The 21,667-nt window shown below is 40.2% G+C and overlaps 1 protein-coding gene across 3 annotated transcripts in view; it reads left to right on the top strand.

Annotated features, from left to right (window-relative positions):
- Positions 1-21,446, top strand: part of LOC311528424 (sodium channel protein type 2 subunit alpha-like) — a 119,281-nt gene extending 97,835 nt beyond the window's left edge. For all 3 annotated transcript variants that reach the window (XM_084643446.1, XM_084643444.1, XM_084643445.1), the window contains 7 exons: positions 579-701; positions 3,689-3,970; positions 5,725-5,778; positions 6,913-7,050; positions 14,318-14,422; positions 16,674-16,944; positions 18,171-21,446. In XM_084643446.1, the coding sequence (XP_084499572.1) occupies positions 579-701; positions 3,689-3,970; positions 5,725-5,778; positions 6,913-7,050; positions 14,318-14,422; positions 16,674-16,944; positions 18,171-19,357 (2,160 nt within the window). In that variant the 3' untranslated portion in view covers positions 19,358-21,446. The remainder of the gene's footprint in view (positions 1-578; positions 702-3,688; positions 3,971-5,724; positions 5,779-6,912; positions 7,051-14,317; positions 14,423-16,673; positions 16,945-18,170) is intronic.
- Positions 21,447-21,667: the final 221 nt, after the last annotated feature.

The following is a 21,667-nucleotide window of genomic DNA, read 5'->3' as shown; positions in this document are numbered from 1 at the left end:
CTGTGCCTTTGTAAAATGAGGATAATAAATAATACTTAGCCACAACTGTAAAGTACTTAAAAACCTCAGAAAAAGGTACAAAGTATCCTTATTAAAGACCTTGGGTAAAATTTTTGAAAGTGACTAAAACCTATTGAAAGTCAGTAGAACTAAGGCCCCTAAGATACATAGGTGCTTTTGAAAACTATATCCTTTGAGAACAGTGAGCTATGTCCAGATATTGAACTCTAACCAGATAAGAAGAGATAAAGATAAGGCAAATTGGCAAGCTATACAGACTAATGTATACTCTTTTTTTTTTTAAACAGGCCCTCTTTAGGTCCATTATGGTTCCTTGCCCCTCCAACAAAATACATGAAAATGTAAGGACTTTTTTATGTCAACAAAGGTTCCATAAACAGGTGTCCTATAAGTATTTTCCCTTCCTCAATAATTTTTTAAAATATTTCCTATGGTTAAAAAAGGAAAACTATAGAAAGAGGTCCAACCAGTCTTAAGAAACCCACATAATGCATATTATATCCTAATATCAGCAGGTTCAGGAAATGAATAATTATTGTTTTTCTGTTTTTCTGTAGGTGTCGTTGGTTAGTCTCATTGCCAATGCCTTGGGCTATTCTGAACTTGGTGCCATTAAATCGCTTAGGACACTAAGAGCTTTGAGACCTCTAAGAGCCTTGTCACGATTTGAAGGGATGAGGGTGAGACAAATGAAAGAACCTGAATTAATCCATGCATAAACAGAAACCATACTTGCAAAATGAGGAATGACAAATCCATGTAGAAATATTGCACTATCCTCTTTTCTATGGCATACCAGTAACTACAGTAGGATGCTTTATTACATAACTAAAATTTATATCCAATTGCAATCATTAGCATTTACAAGCAATCACACATATTTTTTAGGTTATTTACCACCTAGCTAATTACAGAGTTTTTGTGTAAAACATTAAGGAATTATCAGGATGCAATGGCTGCATTGTTAATGCCTATCACATTTTCTGATGATGAGTGAAAGAAGCATAGTTTCTATATTTCTCTCCTGCTAAGAAAAAAAAAAGTCTAAAAAAATTGTGTCTAGTTAGCTTGCAGAACTGCATAGCCTGTGGTTGCTCTCTTTCTACTATGTATGGCAATCAGGTTTTAAATAATGATACTGGGGCTTACTGCACAGAACTCCTATGACAGAGTACATGAAAAGTGTGTGATGGAAAGGCACAGGGTTTACACGCATGTAGTTTACTTCTTGCAGGTCAGCCTTAGAGTGTACCCAATCTACTCATGACAACAGAGGTGAGTTATTCCAGCCCTGGAGCTGTTATAATTCCCATTGGATTTAGGGACCTGAGTGGGGAGAAACTGGCCTTAGAACTGAGAAACTCCAGTTCCCTTTTCAGTCTTCCTGGGATGCTTATTCCATCTACTGCTGCCAGCCTCCATCCCCTGCCTCATGTGTCAGAACTGGCATGGGACACATAGCAAGATCATGGTGAAGAGGCTGGCAGCAGCTGGAGCATGAGACTCCCTGCCAGCTGGAATGGGGGGAAAACACACATTTCTGTATTTCTGAGAGGCACCCCCACATGAGATAGGAAGTGAGGGGAAGGCTCTCTCAATAAATGGTAGAGAGAAGGATGGGGTGAAAATGGAAGACAGAGATGGGAGCAGAGTTCTCTTAGCTGCTGCCTTTCAACTTTGAGTTTTATTGTGTATTTTTCTCCTAAGGATCAAGGCAATTTTGATGAGCCTATCTGACTCCACCACCTTGCCTCTCTTCCCACATAGCTTTCCAATTCTTTCCTGTTTAGGAAATTATTCAGATTTCCATAGCTTGCCAATCTGCCTAAATATAACAGCAATTATCTCAGTTGTAGTGACAGATGATTCTAATGTCTGAAAAAACTGATTTGTAACAAAATGGATAACATTCATATCTTAACCTTCACCTTGGAAAACCCAGCTTCTATCTGTATACTTTAAGCTCACATATATACAAACAGTACTGTTTCTTTCCAATTGTCACGGGGCTGATACACCCCATCATCCCGTGGAGGCAGGGGAGAGGCAATCTGCCTCACAGTCCCGTGATCAGGTCTCTGGGCTGTGCAGCTCAGGGGCCTCAGTCCTTAATGCAGCCCTTGATAGCAGGGCAGTGCAGACCAATGGTCAGAGCCAGTACTACAGCCCCTGATGTCCAGGCAGTGCGGCCCAATGGTCAGAGTCAATACTACAGCCCCTCCTGTCGGGGCAGTGCGGCCCAATGGCCAGAGTCCATACTACTAGCAAGATGGGGGTCCACCAAAACAGGCCGAGCCTTGGTCCTCTTCTGTCACTGTTTTGCCACAAAACCTCCCTGGGTCACTTCCTACCCAAGTCTCTGGCGGCCTCCGTCTCTGGGATTATCCAGTCTCTCCCCTCTCCACGATGTCCCGTGTCGGGGTCTGCCTCCGTGTGGCTGGCCTCCACATCTTGGAGTGCAGGTGGTCCTCCCTCAGGAGCTGGCGACACACCTCCTTCCCCGCCGGTGGTCAGCCCAGACTGAGCTGCTCTGCTGGTTTTTATAGCCTGCTTCCAGATGGAGCACGCCCAGGAGAGCTGGGGGTGTGTGGCCTCCTCTACTAAGAGAGAAAGGTTAACTCCTCCTGTAACCATGTGGGGCTGATATACCCCGTCACACCAATACTGTACAACACAATAAGAATGCATTTTTAAATAACTGATGCCAGTGAATAGATTCTTTGTACCTGGCAACTAGATAAAATACTAGCTCTTTGCCCACACCCCATAGGCCCCAAACAAAAGCCTAGTGAAGTAAATGGAAAGATTCCTCTTGATTTTAGTGGTCTTTGGATACAAAATTAACCACCCAAAACCTTCACTGCAGACAGATTCTTTGCTGTTTCCTCAGCTGCTGAATCTTCTTTTCAGAGTAAAATAGAATCACTATACATAATTCAAATAACCTTTTGCTCAGCTGCACTTGCTCTGATCTTTTGCAGTCACTTTTTCCGGGTAGAATTGCTTAATTGTATATAAATTAAACATAGCCAAGAAAAACCAATGAACAGAAGTGTGCATTTCTTTGCTCTCATTAAGTCCAATGAATATAAAGATTATTTTAGACCAAGGTTTAAAATTAATTATGTGATGACAAAACTAAATGCATAGTACAGAGTTGCCTAACTTTTCTATGTGAATATTAGCATATCATGTGTATAATTCCTAATGTTTTAATTCAATCTCAGAATCAAGTCATCAGTACTGCCTACTTTATGTGTAAAATTCTTTTGCTCAGTCTTCCATCATCAGTCATTCTTTACATTTATTTAAAAATATATTTTGTTGCACTGTCTATAGATTTTGATTTATGTTCTTAATATTTAACATTTCTTTCTCTCTTTTTTCTAGAGCACACAAATTCTAAGGCTCCATCTAACCACTGCCAGGTTTTCTTTAATTTCTTTTCATACTTTTTCATTGCCTTGCTTTCCATGTAGGGTTTTAGTTCTTGCTTTTTTCAGTTTCATTGAAGGTATTACTTTCTTTCAATATTTGCTAAAATATTTCATTATAAAATATAGACAGAAAAAATCTGTTAGTATTATAGAAATATTAATAGAACATTGTGTGATTCTTTAATTATAAAAGATCATTGAGGCTTTTTTGTCTTTAATTTGTATGCTAGGTGGTTGTTAATGCCCTGATAGGAGCAATTCCATCCATCATGAATGTGCTACTGGTTTGTCTGATATTCTGGCTAATCTTCAGCATCATGGGAGTAAATCTGTTTGCTGGCAAGTTCTACCACTGTGTTAACACAACAACTGGTGAGATGTTTGATATCAGCGATGTTGACAATTATACTCAATGCGAGGACCTCATAAAAAAGAATGAAAGTGCCCGATGGAAAAATGTGAAAGTAAACTTCGATAATGTAGGCGCTGGGTATCTTGCACTGCTTCAAGTAGTAAGTGAATTTCTGTATTTTATATTGCTGTATTTGAAAAAAAAAGTATAAGAGAAATGGACAACTTTCATCAAAAAGCAGGTTAATTTCCTCATATACAGTCAGTACCCTTAAAAAGACGCATATTACTTTACCTGTAATTAAGATATTAGTGGTATAAAAGGGATTCCCCACCCTAATATAGGGAATACCTTCTTACACTGATAGTCCCTAATGTTAAAAAGGCAAAAGGAAGCGTTTTGATGACGCACAATACAATTGCACCCCCTGCAGCCTGGAGAGCGGAGGGTGGGAATTAGTCTAGGCTGGCACAAGAAAGAGGGCTCTGTGGCTTCTTTAAGGGTCCCCCTCCCTCCCTGTCCCTCTCCACCCTCTCGTGGGAGTTCAGTTCCTTGTGCATTTGGGGTGGGAAATGAAGCTGAGAAGAAGGCAGGCATCCTTGCAGATTGGCTGGTCTGAGGAGGGGTTCCCAAGAACATACTGGCACCCATGCACCCAAGGGGAGGGCACATGTGCCCTTTCTTCTGGCCAGGGTGTCATTATATGCCCAGAATAACAAGTCCCACCCTCCCATCCCTAGGATTATAGTAGGAACAGGTTTGCTGAGTCAGCTGTGGGCATCGTGCTAGTCACCTGTCTGGGACAGGGAAGGAATTTTCCCCTCACTGCCAGATTGGCAGGGGTAGGGCGGGTTTTTAAGTCTTCCCCACAGCAGCTCAGGGACCTGGTGGTTAGGTTAGGAGATACAGTTCAAACTGATAACTGTGCAGATAATCATTCAATGGGATGGGAGCCGAGTTCCCTAGTAGAACGTAATTGGAAGTGGCGTTAGGGGAATGCTTCCCCTAAAGAAGCTGGGGAATTGGGATGGAGCTCCTAATGTCTGATTCAACAAGAGGAGAACCCCCTTTTCTGTAGCCCCTTAATCCTTGTACACATGGAGGGAGGTAAGATCCCAGCATCGGGCAGGAACTAGTTGTGGAGACCTGATGGCAGCCCTCCACAAGGTGAACAAATCATGGAAGGAAGGATGACCTGCTCTGGATAAGTTTTTGCCAGATAGTACCCAGATAAGTTACATTAATAAATGTGTGGCTTAGTTAAACCACATCCCTTGTGCCTTGTCTTTCTTTCTACATGGCTGGGACAAACAGTGGTTGCCACTAAAAAAATCTGTACAATTGTCATTTACAAATAATTAATGCAAGGGAAACCGCACTAACATTAATTAGGTAAATAGGATCATTCTAAAAATGTTTTAAGGAGGACAAATGTACTAAAGACTCATAACTTTCCTATTGGATTAATATTTGTAATACAGCTCTATACAGTATATTAAATGAATAGTGAAGTATTAGAAATCACATTTTATGGTATTGCCTGGTTATACTCATTTTACGCGATATTGTTACTTAAAATGGGCAATAATTGCCACTTTTTCCATACAAAAAAACTCCTAATGATATCACTAAGGCTTCTTAGCAAAGATCAAGGGCCACATTTGGTGCCTGGAGAATGGATGAAGTAGTAGCATACATATGATTGGAACATTTTTAGAATGTCTGATAACTATTTATGAAAAAGGGTAGGAGACTAATACATATAATTGTATTATATGCGCATTTTTAATTGTGATATGAACAGTGCTGGTATGAATTTATGTTTTTAAAAAAAGATTATTAAGAGATGTGCTCTCATAATTTTGTAGGGCCTGGATTTTTACAGGTAAATAAAAACTTGTGTTTCATTTCCAGGCTACATTTAAAGGATGGATGGATATTATGTATGCAGCTGTTGATTCACGAGATGTAAGTATAATATAAGTTTTAAGACCATTTATATCTGTTGAATATATTCCGACATTCCGCATATGTAATGAAATTTTAATAGCTATATTGAATTGTGTTGAAAATATTGAACAATAACGACATGGATTCACTGATTATAAGGCCAAAATGGACCATTTTAATCAACTAATGAGATTTCCTACATAACATAGGCCATAGAATTTCACAAAGCAATTTCTGCAGTCAAGGGAATTAATCTTCCTTATTTCTATTAAGCCCGATAATTTGTAGTTGAATTAGTCTGTTTAGATTATTTTTTAGAAAACCATCCAGCCTCAATTTAAAGATGCCAAATGGTGATGGATTAAACACTGCCTTTGGTAATCATCTGTGTGAACGGTTAAAAAAAAAAGAGAGATTCAGGAAATGCATACATTGAATATACAGGAATACACAACCTTTTTTCAAAATTGATAATTAGAGGGTCACACACTTCATTGCTCGTGTAGGCTGGGCACTGTATGTTGCCCAACTTATTTGGTGCAAATCACTTTTCAGGGTTGAGGAGCATCTGAGAAGGTATCCGGGGGGATAGAAATAGTAAATTTCAATTCACTTCATACAAGTACTGTAAAGAAATCTCTATCGTGAAAGTACAATTACAAATGTAGAATTTTTTTTTACATAACTGCACTCAAAAACAAAACAATGTAAAACTTTAGAGCCTACAAGTTGAAGCATGAAGGGGCATACAAATGTTTAGCATATCTGGCATGTAAATGACTTGCAACACCAGCTACAACTGTGCCATGCGAATGCCTGTTCTCACTTTCATGTGACATTGTAAATTAGAAGCGGGCAGCATTATCTCCCGTAAATGTAACCAAACTTGTTTGTCTTAGTGATTGGCTGAACAAGAAGTAGGACTGAGTGGACTTGCATGAGGTGAATTGAAAAATACTATTTTATCTCTTTTACAGTGCAAATATTTGTAATAAAAATAATATAAAGTGAGCACTGTACACTTTGTATTCTGTGTTGTATATCTGTATCTATCTATCTCCTCTTGCCATGAGTTGCTGCTTTATGAATTAAATGAAATTTTTGATTCTTAGTCTTCATGAAGATAATATGTAAATGTATGATGTTTTATAGCTACTAGATCAGCCTAAGTATGAGGACAACCTGTACATGTATCTTTACTTTGTCATCTTTATCATATTCGGATCATTCTTCACCTTGAACCTTTTCATTGGTGTCATCATAGACAACTTCAATCAACAAAAAAAGAAGATAAGTATTTCAAGTATTTATTTACTGCTTTAAGAGTGAACAAGGTATATGTCAAGGTTCCTCCCCCACTCTGAACTCTAGGGTACAGATGTGGGGACCTGCATGAAAAACCTCCTAAGCTTATCTTTACCAGCTTAGGTCAAAACTTCCCCAAGGTACAAAATATTACACCCGTTGTCCTTGGATTGGCCGCTACCACCACCAAACTAATACTGGTTACTGGGCAAGAGCTGTTTGGACACATCTGTCCCCCCAAAATACTTCCCAAACCTTGCACCCCACTTCCTGGACAAGGTTTGGTAAAAAGCCTCACCAATTTGCCTAGGTGACTACAGACCCAGACCCTTGGATCTTAAGAACAATGAACAATCCTCCCAACACTTGCACCCCCCCTTTTCCTGGGAAATGTTGGATAAAAAGCCTCACCAATTTGCATAGGTGACCACAGACCCAAACCCTTGGATCTGAGAACAATGAAAAAGCATTCAGTTTTCTTACAAGAAGACTTTTAATAAAAATAGAAGTAAATAGAAATAAAGAAATCCCCCCTGTAAAATCAGGATGGTAGATATCTTACAGGGTAATTAGATTCAAAAACATAGAGAATCCCTCTAGGCAAAACCCTAAGTTACAAAAAAGATACACAGACAGAAATAGTTATTCTATTCAGCACAATTCTTTTCTCAGCCATTTAAAGAAATCATAATCTAACACATACCTAGCTAGATTACTTACTAAAAGTTCTAAGACTCCATTCCTGGTCTATTCCCGGCAGAAACCAGCATATAGACAGACACACAGACCCTTTGTTTCTCTCCCTCCTCCCAGCTTTTGAAAGTATCTTGTCTCCTCATTGGTCATTTTGGTCAGATGCCAGCGAGGTTACCTTTAGCTTCTTAACCCTTTACAGGTGAGAGGAGCTTTCCCCTGGCCAGGAGGGATTTCAAAGGGGTTTACCCTTCCCTTTATATTTATGACAGTATAATAAAAGCTACAAATCCCCAAGTCTATTTCCATTCTAGACATTCCTTACAGTGAACCAGTGACTTATTCTCTGTAAAGATGATGAACACACAATTTATTTCAAGTATCTAAATAAATTCACCTCTGCCTGATCCTATTTTTGTAATGAAAAAATCTGCTGTCGTGGATCTGACTGCAACATCATAATTTTCAGCACTTTGACTTCACTGCAAGAAGTCAAGAGAAGGCAGGAAACAATAAGCCCTTGTTTAATACAAATATGTTCACAGAAATTTCACTTCTATTTTTAGTGTGCTAAGTCTATCAGAGCTAGCGTGGGTTATGCCTCCTCAGGCTGGAAATTACACCTTCCAGCTCCAGTGTAGACATACCCACAAAATAAAACACAAAAAACAAGGAAGCAATTACAAATCCAGTTCTACAAGCCTTTATAAGAATAAGTCCCATCAATTCCAACAGGACTAATCACAGGAGTAAAGCTTATTAAGGATCGTTAGTAATGAGCCATATGATTCTGACCTGTTCAATTATAGGAAATGGGAGGAACTTGTAAACCCTATTTAATCCTCCTTTAATTTATAGTTCATTGGAAAGGTAAAAGAAAAGTAAGAAATAATGGGATTTTTTTTTTCTGAATCTGTTGAACTTTCAAGTAATTTTAAAATAATTTAATTAAAAATAATTGGAGGCCCTAGGATCGTTAGTATGGTAATTCTTCAGGTGTCTGATGGAACTAGCAGCCTGAGTATCATCTTAAATGTCTGTGTTTGCTGTGAAAATCCTTTGGCTTCAGCTGCGGCCACTCTAATCAGTTAATGAGATACAACATTTCCATTCTACTCCCAAGTGAGTCTAAGGCAAAACTCAGCTGTGAATGAACATCTCTAAACAGTCAGCATTTCTCTTCAGAATAACTGCAGACCAACCTGCAGCTTCTTCAGACACTTCAAGGGGCAAATGCCATGACTTGAGGCTTAAATTTCCAGTTTAGTAGACACTGACAGCCTAACTTTAACACTGAACTTCCATTTAATTGTGTCCATAATCAACTAACACAAATGTTAGAATGCTGAAAACATCCACAAATCAAATAGTCAGATATTTGAAAGGTAACATTTGTCCCTGCAAAATGGAGGCTAATGTGAAAAACAAATAACAGGACTTGAAAGTCTTAGGCTTTGTCTACCCTACAGACTTCTACAAATGTAGCTATGTCAGTCGAGGATGTGAAGAGGTGTGATCCCTAACCAACAAAGCTCTGCTGGCAGAAGTCCTTTGTACAGACTCAGTTACACCAGCAAAACTGCACTTTTACTGGAGTAGCTTGTTTCACTCCAGGGCACTAGTTTTGCCATACCAGTATAAAGCGCAGCTTTACTGATATAGGTGCATCACACTAGAAGCACTTTGCTGGTATAAAGAACAGGAGTACTTGTGGCACCTTAGAGACCAACAAATTTATTAGAGCCTAAGCTTTCGTGGGCTACAGCCCACTTCATCAGACGCATAGAATGAAACATATATATATATATATATATATATACACACACACACACAAATTGGAAGTTACCATACAAACTGTGAGAGGCTAATTAGTTAAGATGAGCCATTATCAGCAGAAGAAAAAAGCTTTTGTAGTGATAATCAAGATGGCCCCTTTAGACAGTTGAGGACAAGAAGGTGTGAGGATACTTAATTTAAGGAAGTAGATTTAATATGTATAGGTTTCAGAGTAACAGCCGTGTTAGTCTGTATTCGCAAAAAGAAAAGGAGGACTTGCGGCACCTTAGAGACTAACCAATTTATTAGAGCATAAGCTTTCGTGAGCTACAGCTCACTTCATCAGATGCATATCGTGGAAACTGCAGCAGACTTTATATATACACAGAGAATATGAACCAATACCTCCTCTATATATAAAGTCTGCTGCAGTTTCCACGATATGCATCTGATGAAGTGAGCTGTAGCTCACGAAAGCTTATGCTCTAATAAATTGGTTAGTCTCTAAGGTGCCACAAGTACTCCTTTTCTTTTTGCGAATACAGACTAACACGGCTGTTACTCTGAAACCTGTCATTATGCAAGGCACTGCATTTAGCCATATGGAGTGGAAATCTATCAACTGCATGAAAAAACTTGTACAGATACAGACAGACATCATCTTCCTTTCCAAATGCAAACAGATGGACATCGTACCAAAAGGACTGAAGGTAAAAAATCCGTTACAATCTACATACCACACAGACGATGCTGACAGCTTGTGCCACACGCTCTCAAAGAAACTGCGGAATCACCTGATCAACATCCTCTACAGCAAACAGGGAAAGATTAAGAATGAGCTCTCAAAAATGGATACTCTCATAAAAAACCAACCTTCCACACAAGCTTCCTCGTGGCTAGATTTTACTAAAACTAGACAAGCCATTTACAACGCACACTTTGCTTCTCTACAAAAGAAAAAGGACACTAAACTTTCTAAACTACTACATGCTACAAGGGGCCACAGCAATGGTTCCCTCAACCCACCTAGCAATATTGTTAACCTATCCAACTATACTCTCAGCCCAGCAGAAGCAGCTGTTCTATCTCGGGGCCTCTCCTTCTGCCCCTCCACCCCCACGAACATGATACAGTTCTGTGGTGACCTAGAATCCTATTTTTGACGTCTCCGACTCAAGGAATATTTCCAAAATACCTCGGAACAGCATACTAATCCACAGAGGTCTCCCTACCAACACTACAGAAAGAGGGATTCTAGGTGGACTCCTCCTGAAGGTCGAAACAGCAGACTGGACTTCTACATAGAGTGCTTCCGCCGACGTGCACGGGCTGAAATTGTGGAAAAGCAGCATCACTTGCCCCATAACCTCAGCCATGCGGAACGCAATGCCATCCACAGCCTCAGAAACAACTCTGACATCATAATCAAAAAGGCTGACAAAGGAGGTGCTGTTGTCATCATGAATAGGTCGGAATATGAACAAGAGGCTGCTCGGCAGCTCTCCAACACGAGTTTCTACAAGCCATTACCCTCTGATCCCACTGAGAGTTACCAAAAGCAACTACAGCATTTGCTCAAGAAACTTCCTGAAAAAAGCACAAGATCAAATCTGCACAGACACACCCCTGGAACCCCGACCTGGGATATTCTATCTACTACCCAAGATCCATAAACCTGGAAATCCTGGGCGCCCCATCATCTCAGGCATTGGCACCCTGACAGCAGGATTGTCTGGCTATGTAGACTCCCTCCTCAGGCCCTACGCTACCAGCACTCCCAGCTACCTTTGAGACACCACTGACTTCCTGAGGAAACTTCAATCCATCGGTGATCTTCCTGATAACACCATCCTGGCCACTATGGATGTAGAAGCCCTCTACACCAACATTCCACACAAAGATGGACTACAAGCCGTCAAGAACACTATCCCCGATAATGTCACGGCTAACCTGGTGGCTGAACTTTGTGACTTTGTCCTTACCCATAACTACTTCACATTTGGGGACAATGTATACCTTCAGATCAGCGGCACTGCTATGGGTACCCGCATGGCCCCACAGTATGCCAACATTTTTATGGCTGATTTAGAACAACGCTTCCTCAGCTCTCGTCCCCTAAAGCCCCTACTCTACTTGCGCTATATTGATGACATCTTCATCATTTGGACCCATGGAAAAGAAGCCCTTGAGGAATTCCACCATGATTTCAACAATTTCCATCCCACCACCAACCTCAGCCTGGTCCAGTCCACACAAGAGATCCACTTCCTGGACACTACAGTGCTAATAAACAATGGTCACATAAACACCACCCTATACCGGAAACCTACTGACCGTTATTCCTACCTGCATGCCTCCAGCTTTCACCCTGACCACACCACACGATCCATCGTCTACAGCCAAGCTCTGCGATACAACCGCATTTGCTCCAACCCCTCAGACAGAGACAAACACCTACAAGATCTCTGTCAAGCTTTCTTACAACTACAATACCCACCTGCAGAAGTAAAGAAACAGATTGATAGAGCCAGAAGAGTTCCCAGAAGTTACCTACTACAGGACAGGCCTAACAAAGAAAATAACAGAACGCCACTAGCCGTCACCTTCAGCCCCCAACTAAAACCCCTCCAACGCATTATTAAGGATCTGCAACCTATCCTAAAGGATGACCCAACACTCTCACAAATCTTGGGAGACAGGCCAGTCCTTGCCTACAGACAGCCCCGCAACCTGAAGCAAATACTCACCAACAACCACATACCACACAACAGAACCACTAACCCAGGAACTTATCCTTGCAACAAAGCCCGTTGCCAATTGTGCCCACATATCTATTCAGGGGACACCATCACAGGGCCTAATAACATCAGCCACACTATCAGAGGCTCGTTCACCTGCACATCCACCAATGTGATATATGCCATCATGTGCCAGCAATGCCCCTCTGCCATGTACATTGGTCAAACTGGACAGTCTCTACGTAAAAGAATAAATGGACACAAATCAGATGTCAAGAATTATAACATTCATAAACCAGTCGGAGAACACTTCAATCTCTCTGGTCACGCAATCACAGACATGAAGGTCGCTATCTTAAAACAAAAAAACTTCAAATCCAGACTCCAGCGAGAAACTGCTGAATTGGAATTCATTTGCAAATTGGATACTATTAATTTAGGCTTAAATAGAGACTTGGAGTGGCTAAGTCATTATGCAAGGTAGCCTGTTTCCTCTTGTTTTTTCCTACCCCCCCCCCCCGATGTTCTGGTTTAACTTGGGTTTTAACTTGAAGAGTGGTCAGTTTGGATGAGCTATTACCAGCAGGAGAGTGAGTTTGTGTGTGTATGGGGGTGGGGGGGATGTGAGAAAACCTGGATTTGTGCAGGAAATAGCCCAACTTGATTGTCATGCACATTGTGTAAAGAGTTGTCACTTTGGATGGGCTATCACCAGCAGGAGAGTGAATTTGTGTGGGGGGGTGGAGGGTGAGAAAACCTGGATTTGTGCTGGAAATGGCCCACCTGATGATCACTTTAGATAAGCTATTACCAGCAGGACAGTGGGGTGGGAGGAGGTATTGGTTCATATTCTCTGTGTATATATAAAGTCTGCTGCAGTTTCCACGATATGCATCTGATGAAGTGAGCTGTAACTCACGAAAGCTTATGCTCTAATAAATTGGTTAGTCTCTAAGGTGCCACAAGTCCTCCTTTTCTTAATATGTATAATGATCCAGCCACTCCTAGTCTCTATTCAAACCCAAGTTAATGGTATCTAGTTTGCATATGAATTCAAGCTCAGCAGTTTCTCCTTGGAGACTGTTTTTGAAGCTTTTCTGTATTCTTATACAAGCAAAGCACTCCTAATGTAGACAAACCCTTAAAATGGATAGGGGCTTCAGTTTGTTTGGATTTTTTTTTTGTTCATGTCTTCCTGTGACAGGTCCCCCTCAGTATCACTCCGTTTTGCTTGTTTCTTAAACTATGATCCCAGTGGTGACCTGCATCCACGCTGTGCCTGGAACAGTTCAGGAATGAGGCAGAGTATGGTTCAAAGATGGTTTTGTGCCACCATTAAGCCCCACAGTCCTGGAGCCAGCCAGGAAGAGGCTAGTGCAGTGATTCTCAAACTTTCGTATTGGTGACCCCTTTCACAAGCTTCTGAGTGAGACCCCCTTTATAAATTAAAAACACTTTTTTATATTTAATATTATAAATGCTGGAGGCGAAGTGGGGCTTGGGTGTGGAGGCTGACAGCTCACGACCCCCCATGTAATAACCTCATGACCCCCCTGAGGGGTCGCAACCCCCAGTTTAAGAATCCCTGGGCTAGTGCTTGGCACAAATTAGAACAACCTCGGAGATGCCCTAATTTATACCTGGCTCCCTGTCACCTGAAGAATCATTCCAGCAGTCAGAGACTGTGAGGGCACAGAAATGCCCTAGCCATGCCCCTTTCCTGCAGACACATGCTCAGTGTCAGGGACTGGGAACAGGTCAGAGCAGAAAGTGCTATGGTGGTCTTATGTTACTGGGGAGAAGGGAGAGGTGGTTTTGCAAACACTGGAGGAATCTTCCAACTACCAGTGAAAGCAATCATTGGGATATACTTTGTGCTGACAGAGCTGTTCAATAACACTCGTATGATACCTGAAAATGGCCCTTTTAGTATATAAATCAAATGTAAACTCAAATGTCCATCACTAAATTATATAGTGACATACAATAGTTAGAGGTTATGTCTGCAAACATAGTTGTAACCAGTTTTGATCTCATTTACTTACTTTGGAGGTCAAGATATATTTATGACAGAAGAACAGAAGAAATACTACAATGCAATGAAAAAACTGGGGTCCAAGAAACCACAAAAACCTATACCTAGGCCAGTGGTAAGAGTCCCTTTATTTTCATGCCTCCTGCATTAAATACCCATTTTAAAACATGGTTTTAAGGTTTCATAGCCCCTCCCACAAGTTGTGGCCCAAGCCTCCGCCCTGTTGCTTGCTCCTTGGGAGTGGCTTCTCCCCTCTCCTCACATGGGTTGGGTCCTGGATTCTTTTTCTGACACCCAGTGCCTCCACCCAAGGTGACGCCACATTGTGTCTGAGACACAAGGGGTGCAGTCCCTTGGGAAAATGAATAATGCTACTAACAGACAAGGAGTATAAATCCCAATGCACAAGAAACAATATATAACAACTGAAAGTTCAGCAAAGGAACGACACACCCAAAAATAACAGTGTAACAAAGCGGGACTTTACTGGAAACAGGAAAATAAGAACAAGGGAGGAAAGGTTTAGGGTTAACTAGTAAGTACTAAACATTAACAAATCAACTAGTTTCCTACCTTGCAACACTCACAACTCTTCTCATCCCCAGCTCCCTCCCTAGCACTCCCCATATATATGGTATGCTGAGGAGGAGTCCAGAGATGAGTGCTGCAGTGCTGTGAATGTTAGCCAGCTTAAACAAAAAAGGGCCCCTTACTTCACCCTTGGGTGGAGCAGTCTTCTCCTGGCTGCTACCAGCCTCACTGGCTTCCTGGTGTTGGCTGGCTCTCGGTAGCCAGTACCGGGTCGGATCTCTGCCACTCTGGACACTGGTATCCACAGAGCTTGAATGGCCTGATCCATGCAACTTTCCCAAAGTTCTCCCTTTGTGGGGAGAGGGAGTTAATCAGTCACCCTGTGAGCTGTTCTGCTTCTCTCTCTGAGTCTTACAGCTCTCAAGCTCGAAACTAAAGCTAGTCTATTCTCTGGACATGTTTTGGGAGCTGGCAAACTCCAAGTGGGGGTTACAGCTTTAAGTACCATATATATTTGGTAGAGGGAACCAGTTTTTTCTATTATTTTCATTAAAGAGGTAGAATTTTCTCCTTGCCCCTATTTTTATTTTTTTAGCGTTAGCTTATTTGAATAACTTGGGCTGTTCTCATATTTTCTTTAAGAACATATACATTGGACATATGAAATGGGGGATTCCCTAGATACCTGGGCTAAGTTTCATGATGCACTACATAACTGAGCTGAGTCCCAGGGCAGCTGCAGTCAATTCTGGCTGCTTATTGCTATCCTGGAGGGAGAGGGGATCTTTCCTAACCTTGACTTCCTGGTCTTCTCACTCCAGAAGACCTTTGCAGGAAATGGGGATGCACTGGCCCTTACTGGGAGTTCCATAAAGACCTGCAATCAGGGAGAGTGATAGTGGCAACTTGGTGGGCTTTGAAGACAAAGACAGAGGGGAGCAGATCCTAGTCACCTCGGATCTCAAAGACAACTAAGGAGGGCCTGTCAGGGAGTGTGGGAAGAGATGAAACTGTGTTCATAGAGGTTCAATTTCCATGAGGCTAAATCTTTATGTGAGCTACTTGACGTCATGAGCCAGATACTGTATTGCTTGATTAACTGTTCCACTGAACCCCTACAACTTTTGGAAAATAATACTTACTGCAAGCATGGGGGGTAGCCATGTTAGCGTGTATCCACAAAAACAACAAGGAGTCCAGTGGCACCTTAAAGACTAACAGATTTATTTGGGCATAAGGTTTTGTGGGTAAAAAGTGGTTTTTTACCCATGAAAGCTTATGCCCAAATAAATCTGTTAGTCTTTAAGGTGCCACCGGAATACTTATAGCAGAAGCTATCCACTATAGCAAATTAAATAATAGTCGAACTGGAAGGATGTATAAAGTCATCAAACTAAGTAATGCATAACACTGGGTGATGGAACCAGTAAGTAAGGGATATAACCTTAACCATCCAACTAAGTCAGTGAGTACAATCAGTGAAGGACAGTTACGCAGAACAGAGGCTGGGAGATAACATTTCCTGTTCCTGGAGCACAGACTGATGAAAAAGGTGGCCTTTGACTTGACTACTCTTTGTTCCTCACATCGTCATCACCCCTCCAGCCAACAGTGATTCCCTTCTTGCTCACCTCTGACAACTTGTTCAGCCACAAGTCAGAAGAGGGGGAAAGGATAAGTTACCCTCTGGGTTCTGAAGGTGGATCAGTTTACCCACTCCTGTTCTACAGAGCTAATTCCTGCCAAGCTACAGAGAATTGCTTTCCCCAGATTTGCAATTTGTAAAGAAAAACATATTTTCAAACTATAAATAGTATTTGTTTTTGTTTTTACAGAACAAATTCCAAGGCATGGTCTTTGATTTTGTAACAAAACAAGTATTTGACATCAGCATCATGATTCTTATCTGCCTTAACATGGTCACCATGATGATAGAAACAGATGACCAGAGTGATGAAATGGAAACTATTTTACACAGGATAAACCTGGTATTCATTGTCCTTTTCACTGGAGAATGTGTCCTGAAATTGATTTCACTCCGTTATTACTACTTCACCATAGGCTGGAACATTTTTGATTTTGTGGTTGTCATTCTTTCCATCGTGGGTAAGAACAATTCACTTTCATGAAGGGGGTATGTGAACAGAAAGTGAACATTTCCTTTAATGATTTTATGATGCTTTACATATGGCTTTGTCATTTGCTACATGGCCTACAATCAAATTTAGATAGCAATTCTTCATTTTTCATTTTTATAGTACAATGTACATAAAATGATGCATACAAGAGTATTTTTTCCAATCTGATTTGGTTTATTGTAATTTGAAATGTCAGAATCTGCATTCATGAGCAAAACTGAGGAGTATGTGAGCAAGGAGGGATTTTTTAAATCATCATGTAGGCTAAATATTTAGAGTTCAGTTAGCTAAAAGGCAGTGAATCTCAATAGTGCAATTTGTGAGAGTTCACGACACTTCAAGGTGTTGTGGAATTGTTTTTGCAGATTTTCTGACAGACCTCATAGGGTATGTCTTCCCTGCAGTGAAAAACCCGGAGATGACCTGTACCAGCTGACCTAGGCTCAGAGGGCTTGGGCTAAGGGGGTTGTTTAATTGTGGTGTAGACATTTGGGCTCAGGCTCCCGCCCAAGTTCTAGGACCTTCTCACCTAACAGAATTCTACAGTCCGGGCTGCAGCCTGAGCCCAAACATCTACACCGCAATTAGATAGCCCCCTAGCCTGAGTCAGCTGGCACGGGCCAGCAGTGGGTGAATAATTGCAGCTTAGACATACCCATAAAGGCTTTGTTGAGCACTCTGCAGAGCCTGAGGTACAGATTCCAACAACTTGCATGAGCTTACCCTACTTTTCATCTAATTATTACTGTTTGATATAAAAGGCTTGTAGGAGACTGAGTTGCAAGAACTAATGCACTCAGAGAGAAATTCCAGTTTCTAGGCTTCCTGATGAGTAGATGCAAAATCTAGATGGGAGCAAGCTACCTTTGCTGGAAGCAACCCTCTTTCTCTCACTCATTTCCCTTTTCCTGCGGGGTATCTTTACTTTGGTATAATCTGTACAGAAGGAAACCACAGTGTCGCAGCCTCCAATGTAACGTTTTCGCAATTAAATAAAACAGTTCATGTGACACTAATGCTATTATCAGTCTTCACTGGAAAGAAGATGTTAACTTTCAGCATTTAAAATAAAGAACTTATTGTTCTGATTTTTTCTGAGACAGCAATAAATATTTCCACAAATAATGAGTTAATATACTTTAAAAGCTGCTATTGTATTATTTACTTTACAATGTGAATTTTTTGTTTTAACAGGTATGTTTCTAGCTAAGGTGATTGAAAAATATTTTGTGTCCCCTACCTTGTTCAGAGTTATCCGACTCGCCAGAATTGGTCGAATCCTGCGTCTCATTAAGGGAGCTAAAGGGATCCGTACTTTGCTTTTTGCTTTGATGATGTCTCTTCCTGCTTTGTTTAACATTGGTCTCCTGCTTTTCCTGGTCATGTTTATCTATGCTATATTTGGAATGTCCAACTTTGCCTACGTTAAGAGGGAAGTTGGGATTGATGACATGTTCAACTTTGAAACTTTTGGCAACAGCATGATCTGCCTATTTCAAATTACCACATCAGCTGGTTGGGATGGTTTGTTAGCACCAATTCTGAACAGTGGAGAACCAGACTGTGACCCTTACAAAGATCACCCAGGAAGCTCTGTTAAAGGAGACTGTGGTAACCCTTCAGTTGGGATTTTCTTTTTTGTCAGTTATATTATCATCTCATTTCTAGTTGTAGTAAACATGTATATTGCTGTTATTTTGGAGAACTTCAGTGTTGCTACAGAAGAAAGTGCCGAGCCCTTGAGTGAGGATGACTTTGAGATGTTCTATGAGGTTTGGGAAAAGTTTGATCCAGATGCAACCCAGTTTATAGAATACAGTAAACTACCTGATTTTGCAGCTTCACTGGACCCTCCCCTTCTTATAGCAAAACCAAACAAAGTTCAGCTTATTGCAATGGATCTGCCCATGGTAAGTGGTGACAGAATTCACTGTCTTGACATCTTGTTTGCTTTTACAAAGCGTGTTTTGGGAGAAAGTGATGAGATGGATGCACTTCGAATACAAATGGAAGACCGGTTTATGGCAGCCAATCCTTCTAAAGTCTCCTATGAGCCAATTACAACTACATTAAAAAGAAAACAAGAGGAGGTTTCTGCTACTGTTATTCAGCGTGCTTACAGATGTTATATTTTAAAGCAAAAAGTTAAAAAAGTCTCCTGTGTGTATAACAAAGATAAAACCAAAGGGGATGGCCTACCTGTCAAAGATATGATTACTGATAAACTCAATGAAAACTCCACTCCAGAAAAAACATATGAGAGCTCCTCTACAACCTCTCCACCTTCCTATGATAGTGTTACAAAGCCAGACAAAGAGAAATATGAAAAAGATAAAGTAGAAAAAGACTATAAAAGTAAAAATGTTAGGCAAAGTAAATAAAAAAATTAAGAATGCTGTTTCTGTGACAAATTGTTTACAGCCTTTGAAAGATGTATTTGTGTCAACAGGACTCCTGTAGGAGGTTTATGCCAAACTGACAGTTTTTACATACATACATATATATATTATATGTGTATATATACTCAAGGTCAGTGCCTATAACAAGACAGTGATCCCTCGTCATCAACCTGTGACTTTGTAAAACAGGGTAACAACCTTGACAAGAGGTTACTGTTTTCACTACAGCTGACACTGCTGAAGAGGAAACACACAGTGGCTACAGTCTGTAGGGACCATGAAAGGCGTGCAAAGCTATAATTTTTGTGGGTTTTAACATACCACAAAATATTTAGTACAGTAACTGTATCCACTGTTTGTAATTCAACTGCCACATTTGCCATATTTTTACAAAATTGGTTTTCGTGAATTTATTGTTTTTTAATTCACAGGTTGTTTACTATTATATGTGACTATTTTTGTAAATGGGTTTTATGTTGGGGAAAGAGGGTTTGAGGACCAGGTGTTCTGCTCTCTAATTCTCTATAATGTACAGACAGAAGTGATTTGCATAAAGGCATGCTGCACTTATAAATCATGCATGGGAAAAAATGACATCACACAAAACAGAGTTTTAATTACTTCCACATTTCAGGGTGGATCTAAAATTTGAGGTGTTTTAACTATTTGTGTTGTCGCATCCAGACAAATCTTTATGTGCCTGCAAAGTCTCCTGTAATTTACAAGAATTTAGAAATGGATTATTTTAATCCAAGTCATTAAATATCAGCAAGTGCAAACTTCATCCCAAATTCCAGTCACATAGTCTTTGTTTTTGTTAAATGTTCCACAGAAAAAAATATTGTATGGAATCTGCCCTTGAAAAGTGACTTCACCAAAACAAGTCACTTGTTTAGAAGTTCTACTTTATTCTGACGGATTGTTTTTGTATCTTCTTCTCTCAGTAAGGCTGACATCTAATAGGTCAATAAAATGCCCTCTGTTATGTAAATACTTATTTTACACAGTTGTGCATATTTGAGCATACAAATAAGTGGTCATGACACAGTACTTTGTATCAAATAAGTGCCACAGTATATTTAGTTTGCAAACTTTCAACAGGTAATCTATTGTATTCTGTACCATTATAGATAGTTTGGAGGGGATCACTGATGCATGTTAATATTGCCTTTGCTGCTGTATTTTGCTCCGTCTACTGTTCAGAGTTCTTCACTGTAGGAAGCCATATGTCAGTGGTAAAGTGAATTAAATTGTTCAAACAGACCTCATTCCTTCATATCATTAAGCAATAGTTTGCAGCTATTTACCAGCTTCTTTAGTTTTGCATTTTAAATGGTTACTATTTGGTGTAAAGCCAGACTGTATAGGACCTACTACAAACTGTTTAACCTGTTGAAAATGTGGTTAGCATATATAAATAATGTAAAAATAAACCACATTACTTGGCAGCATTTTTGTACATAAGAAAACTGTCATCAGGTTCAAGTAATTGTTTCTTAAGTTATTTTCCATAGTCACTTGTTTATTTTCTATCCATGGTAAATTTCAATGGAGAACTTCACAATGAAAGAAATAAAGAAAATAGTGAGTATTAATATTATATTTGAAAACATTTCAATGTGAAATATTTTGGGTAAAGCTGGAAACCAAGTTTATTTGCTTCCAAATAGTTATAGCTGGTGAGTGGAAGTGGAGGGGGGATGTTTGAATTTCTAGCACTGCTTGCACCAGAAGTTTTGAGATAGTCTTATTGTTCATGGAATCCTTGCTGTGTTTCCAGTGTTTGTTTACATAGATTATACTTCATCTTTTTGATTCATGCTGCACTAGAACTCTTCTAAACACAATATGGGACCCACAATATTTTCCGGGAATACAATGGCACACTTGTATAATCAAGATCAGGACATTTTGTGTTTCATACACAAGCTAAAGTTAAAGGTAGACTCTTTTACTAAAGCTTTTGACTTGTAATGTGTTGGTGGACTGCATGCAGGAAATTGCTGTTACCTTAAAGAACGTAAACTACGTTATAATCGAGCCAAAAAATAAAGATTTCATTTTTATTGTATTTCCTTTCTTTGTGCTTTTATTGTTTAAAGAAAAGAGAGGGACTGATACTGACAAGGACTGCTCAGATTTAAATGTGTCCATCTTCACACGTCGTAAAAATATTTTGCACAAGTAGTAAATCAAACAAATGTACGTTTAAAGAAAGTTTAATGCAGCGTTCACCAGTAAATAAGTTACCTTCTATGGCTGCTACATTGCTGAAGCTCTGTGGACCTCCAC

This window comes from Lepidochelys olivacea, assembly GCF_965140295.1.
Source record: "Lepidochelys olivacea isolate rLepOli2 genome assembly, chromosome: 11".
Taxonomy (NCBI): domain Eukaryota; kingdom Metazoa; phylum Chordata; order Testudines; family Cheloniidae; genus Lepidochelys; species Lepidochelys olivacea.
The sequence above is the reverse complement of the archived record's forward strand: the minus strand, read 5'-3'. Positions and strand labels throughout refer to the sequence as shown.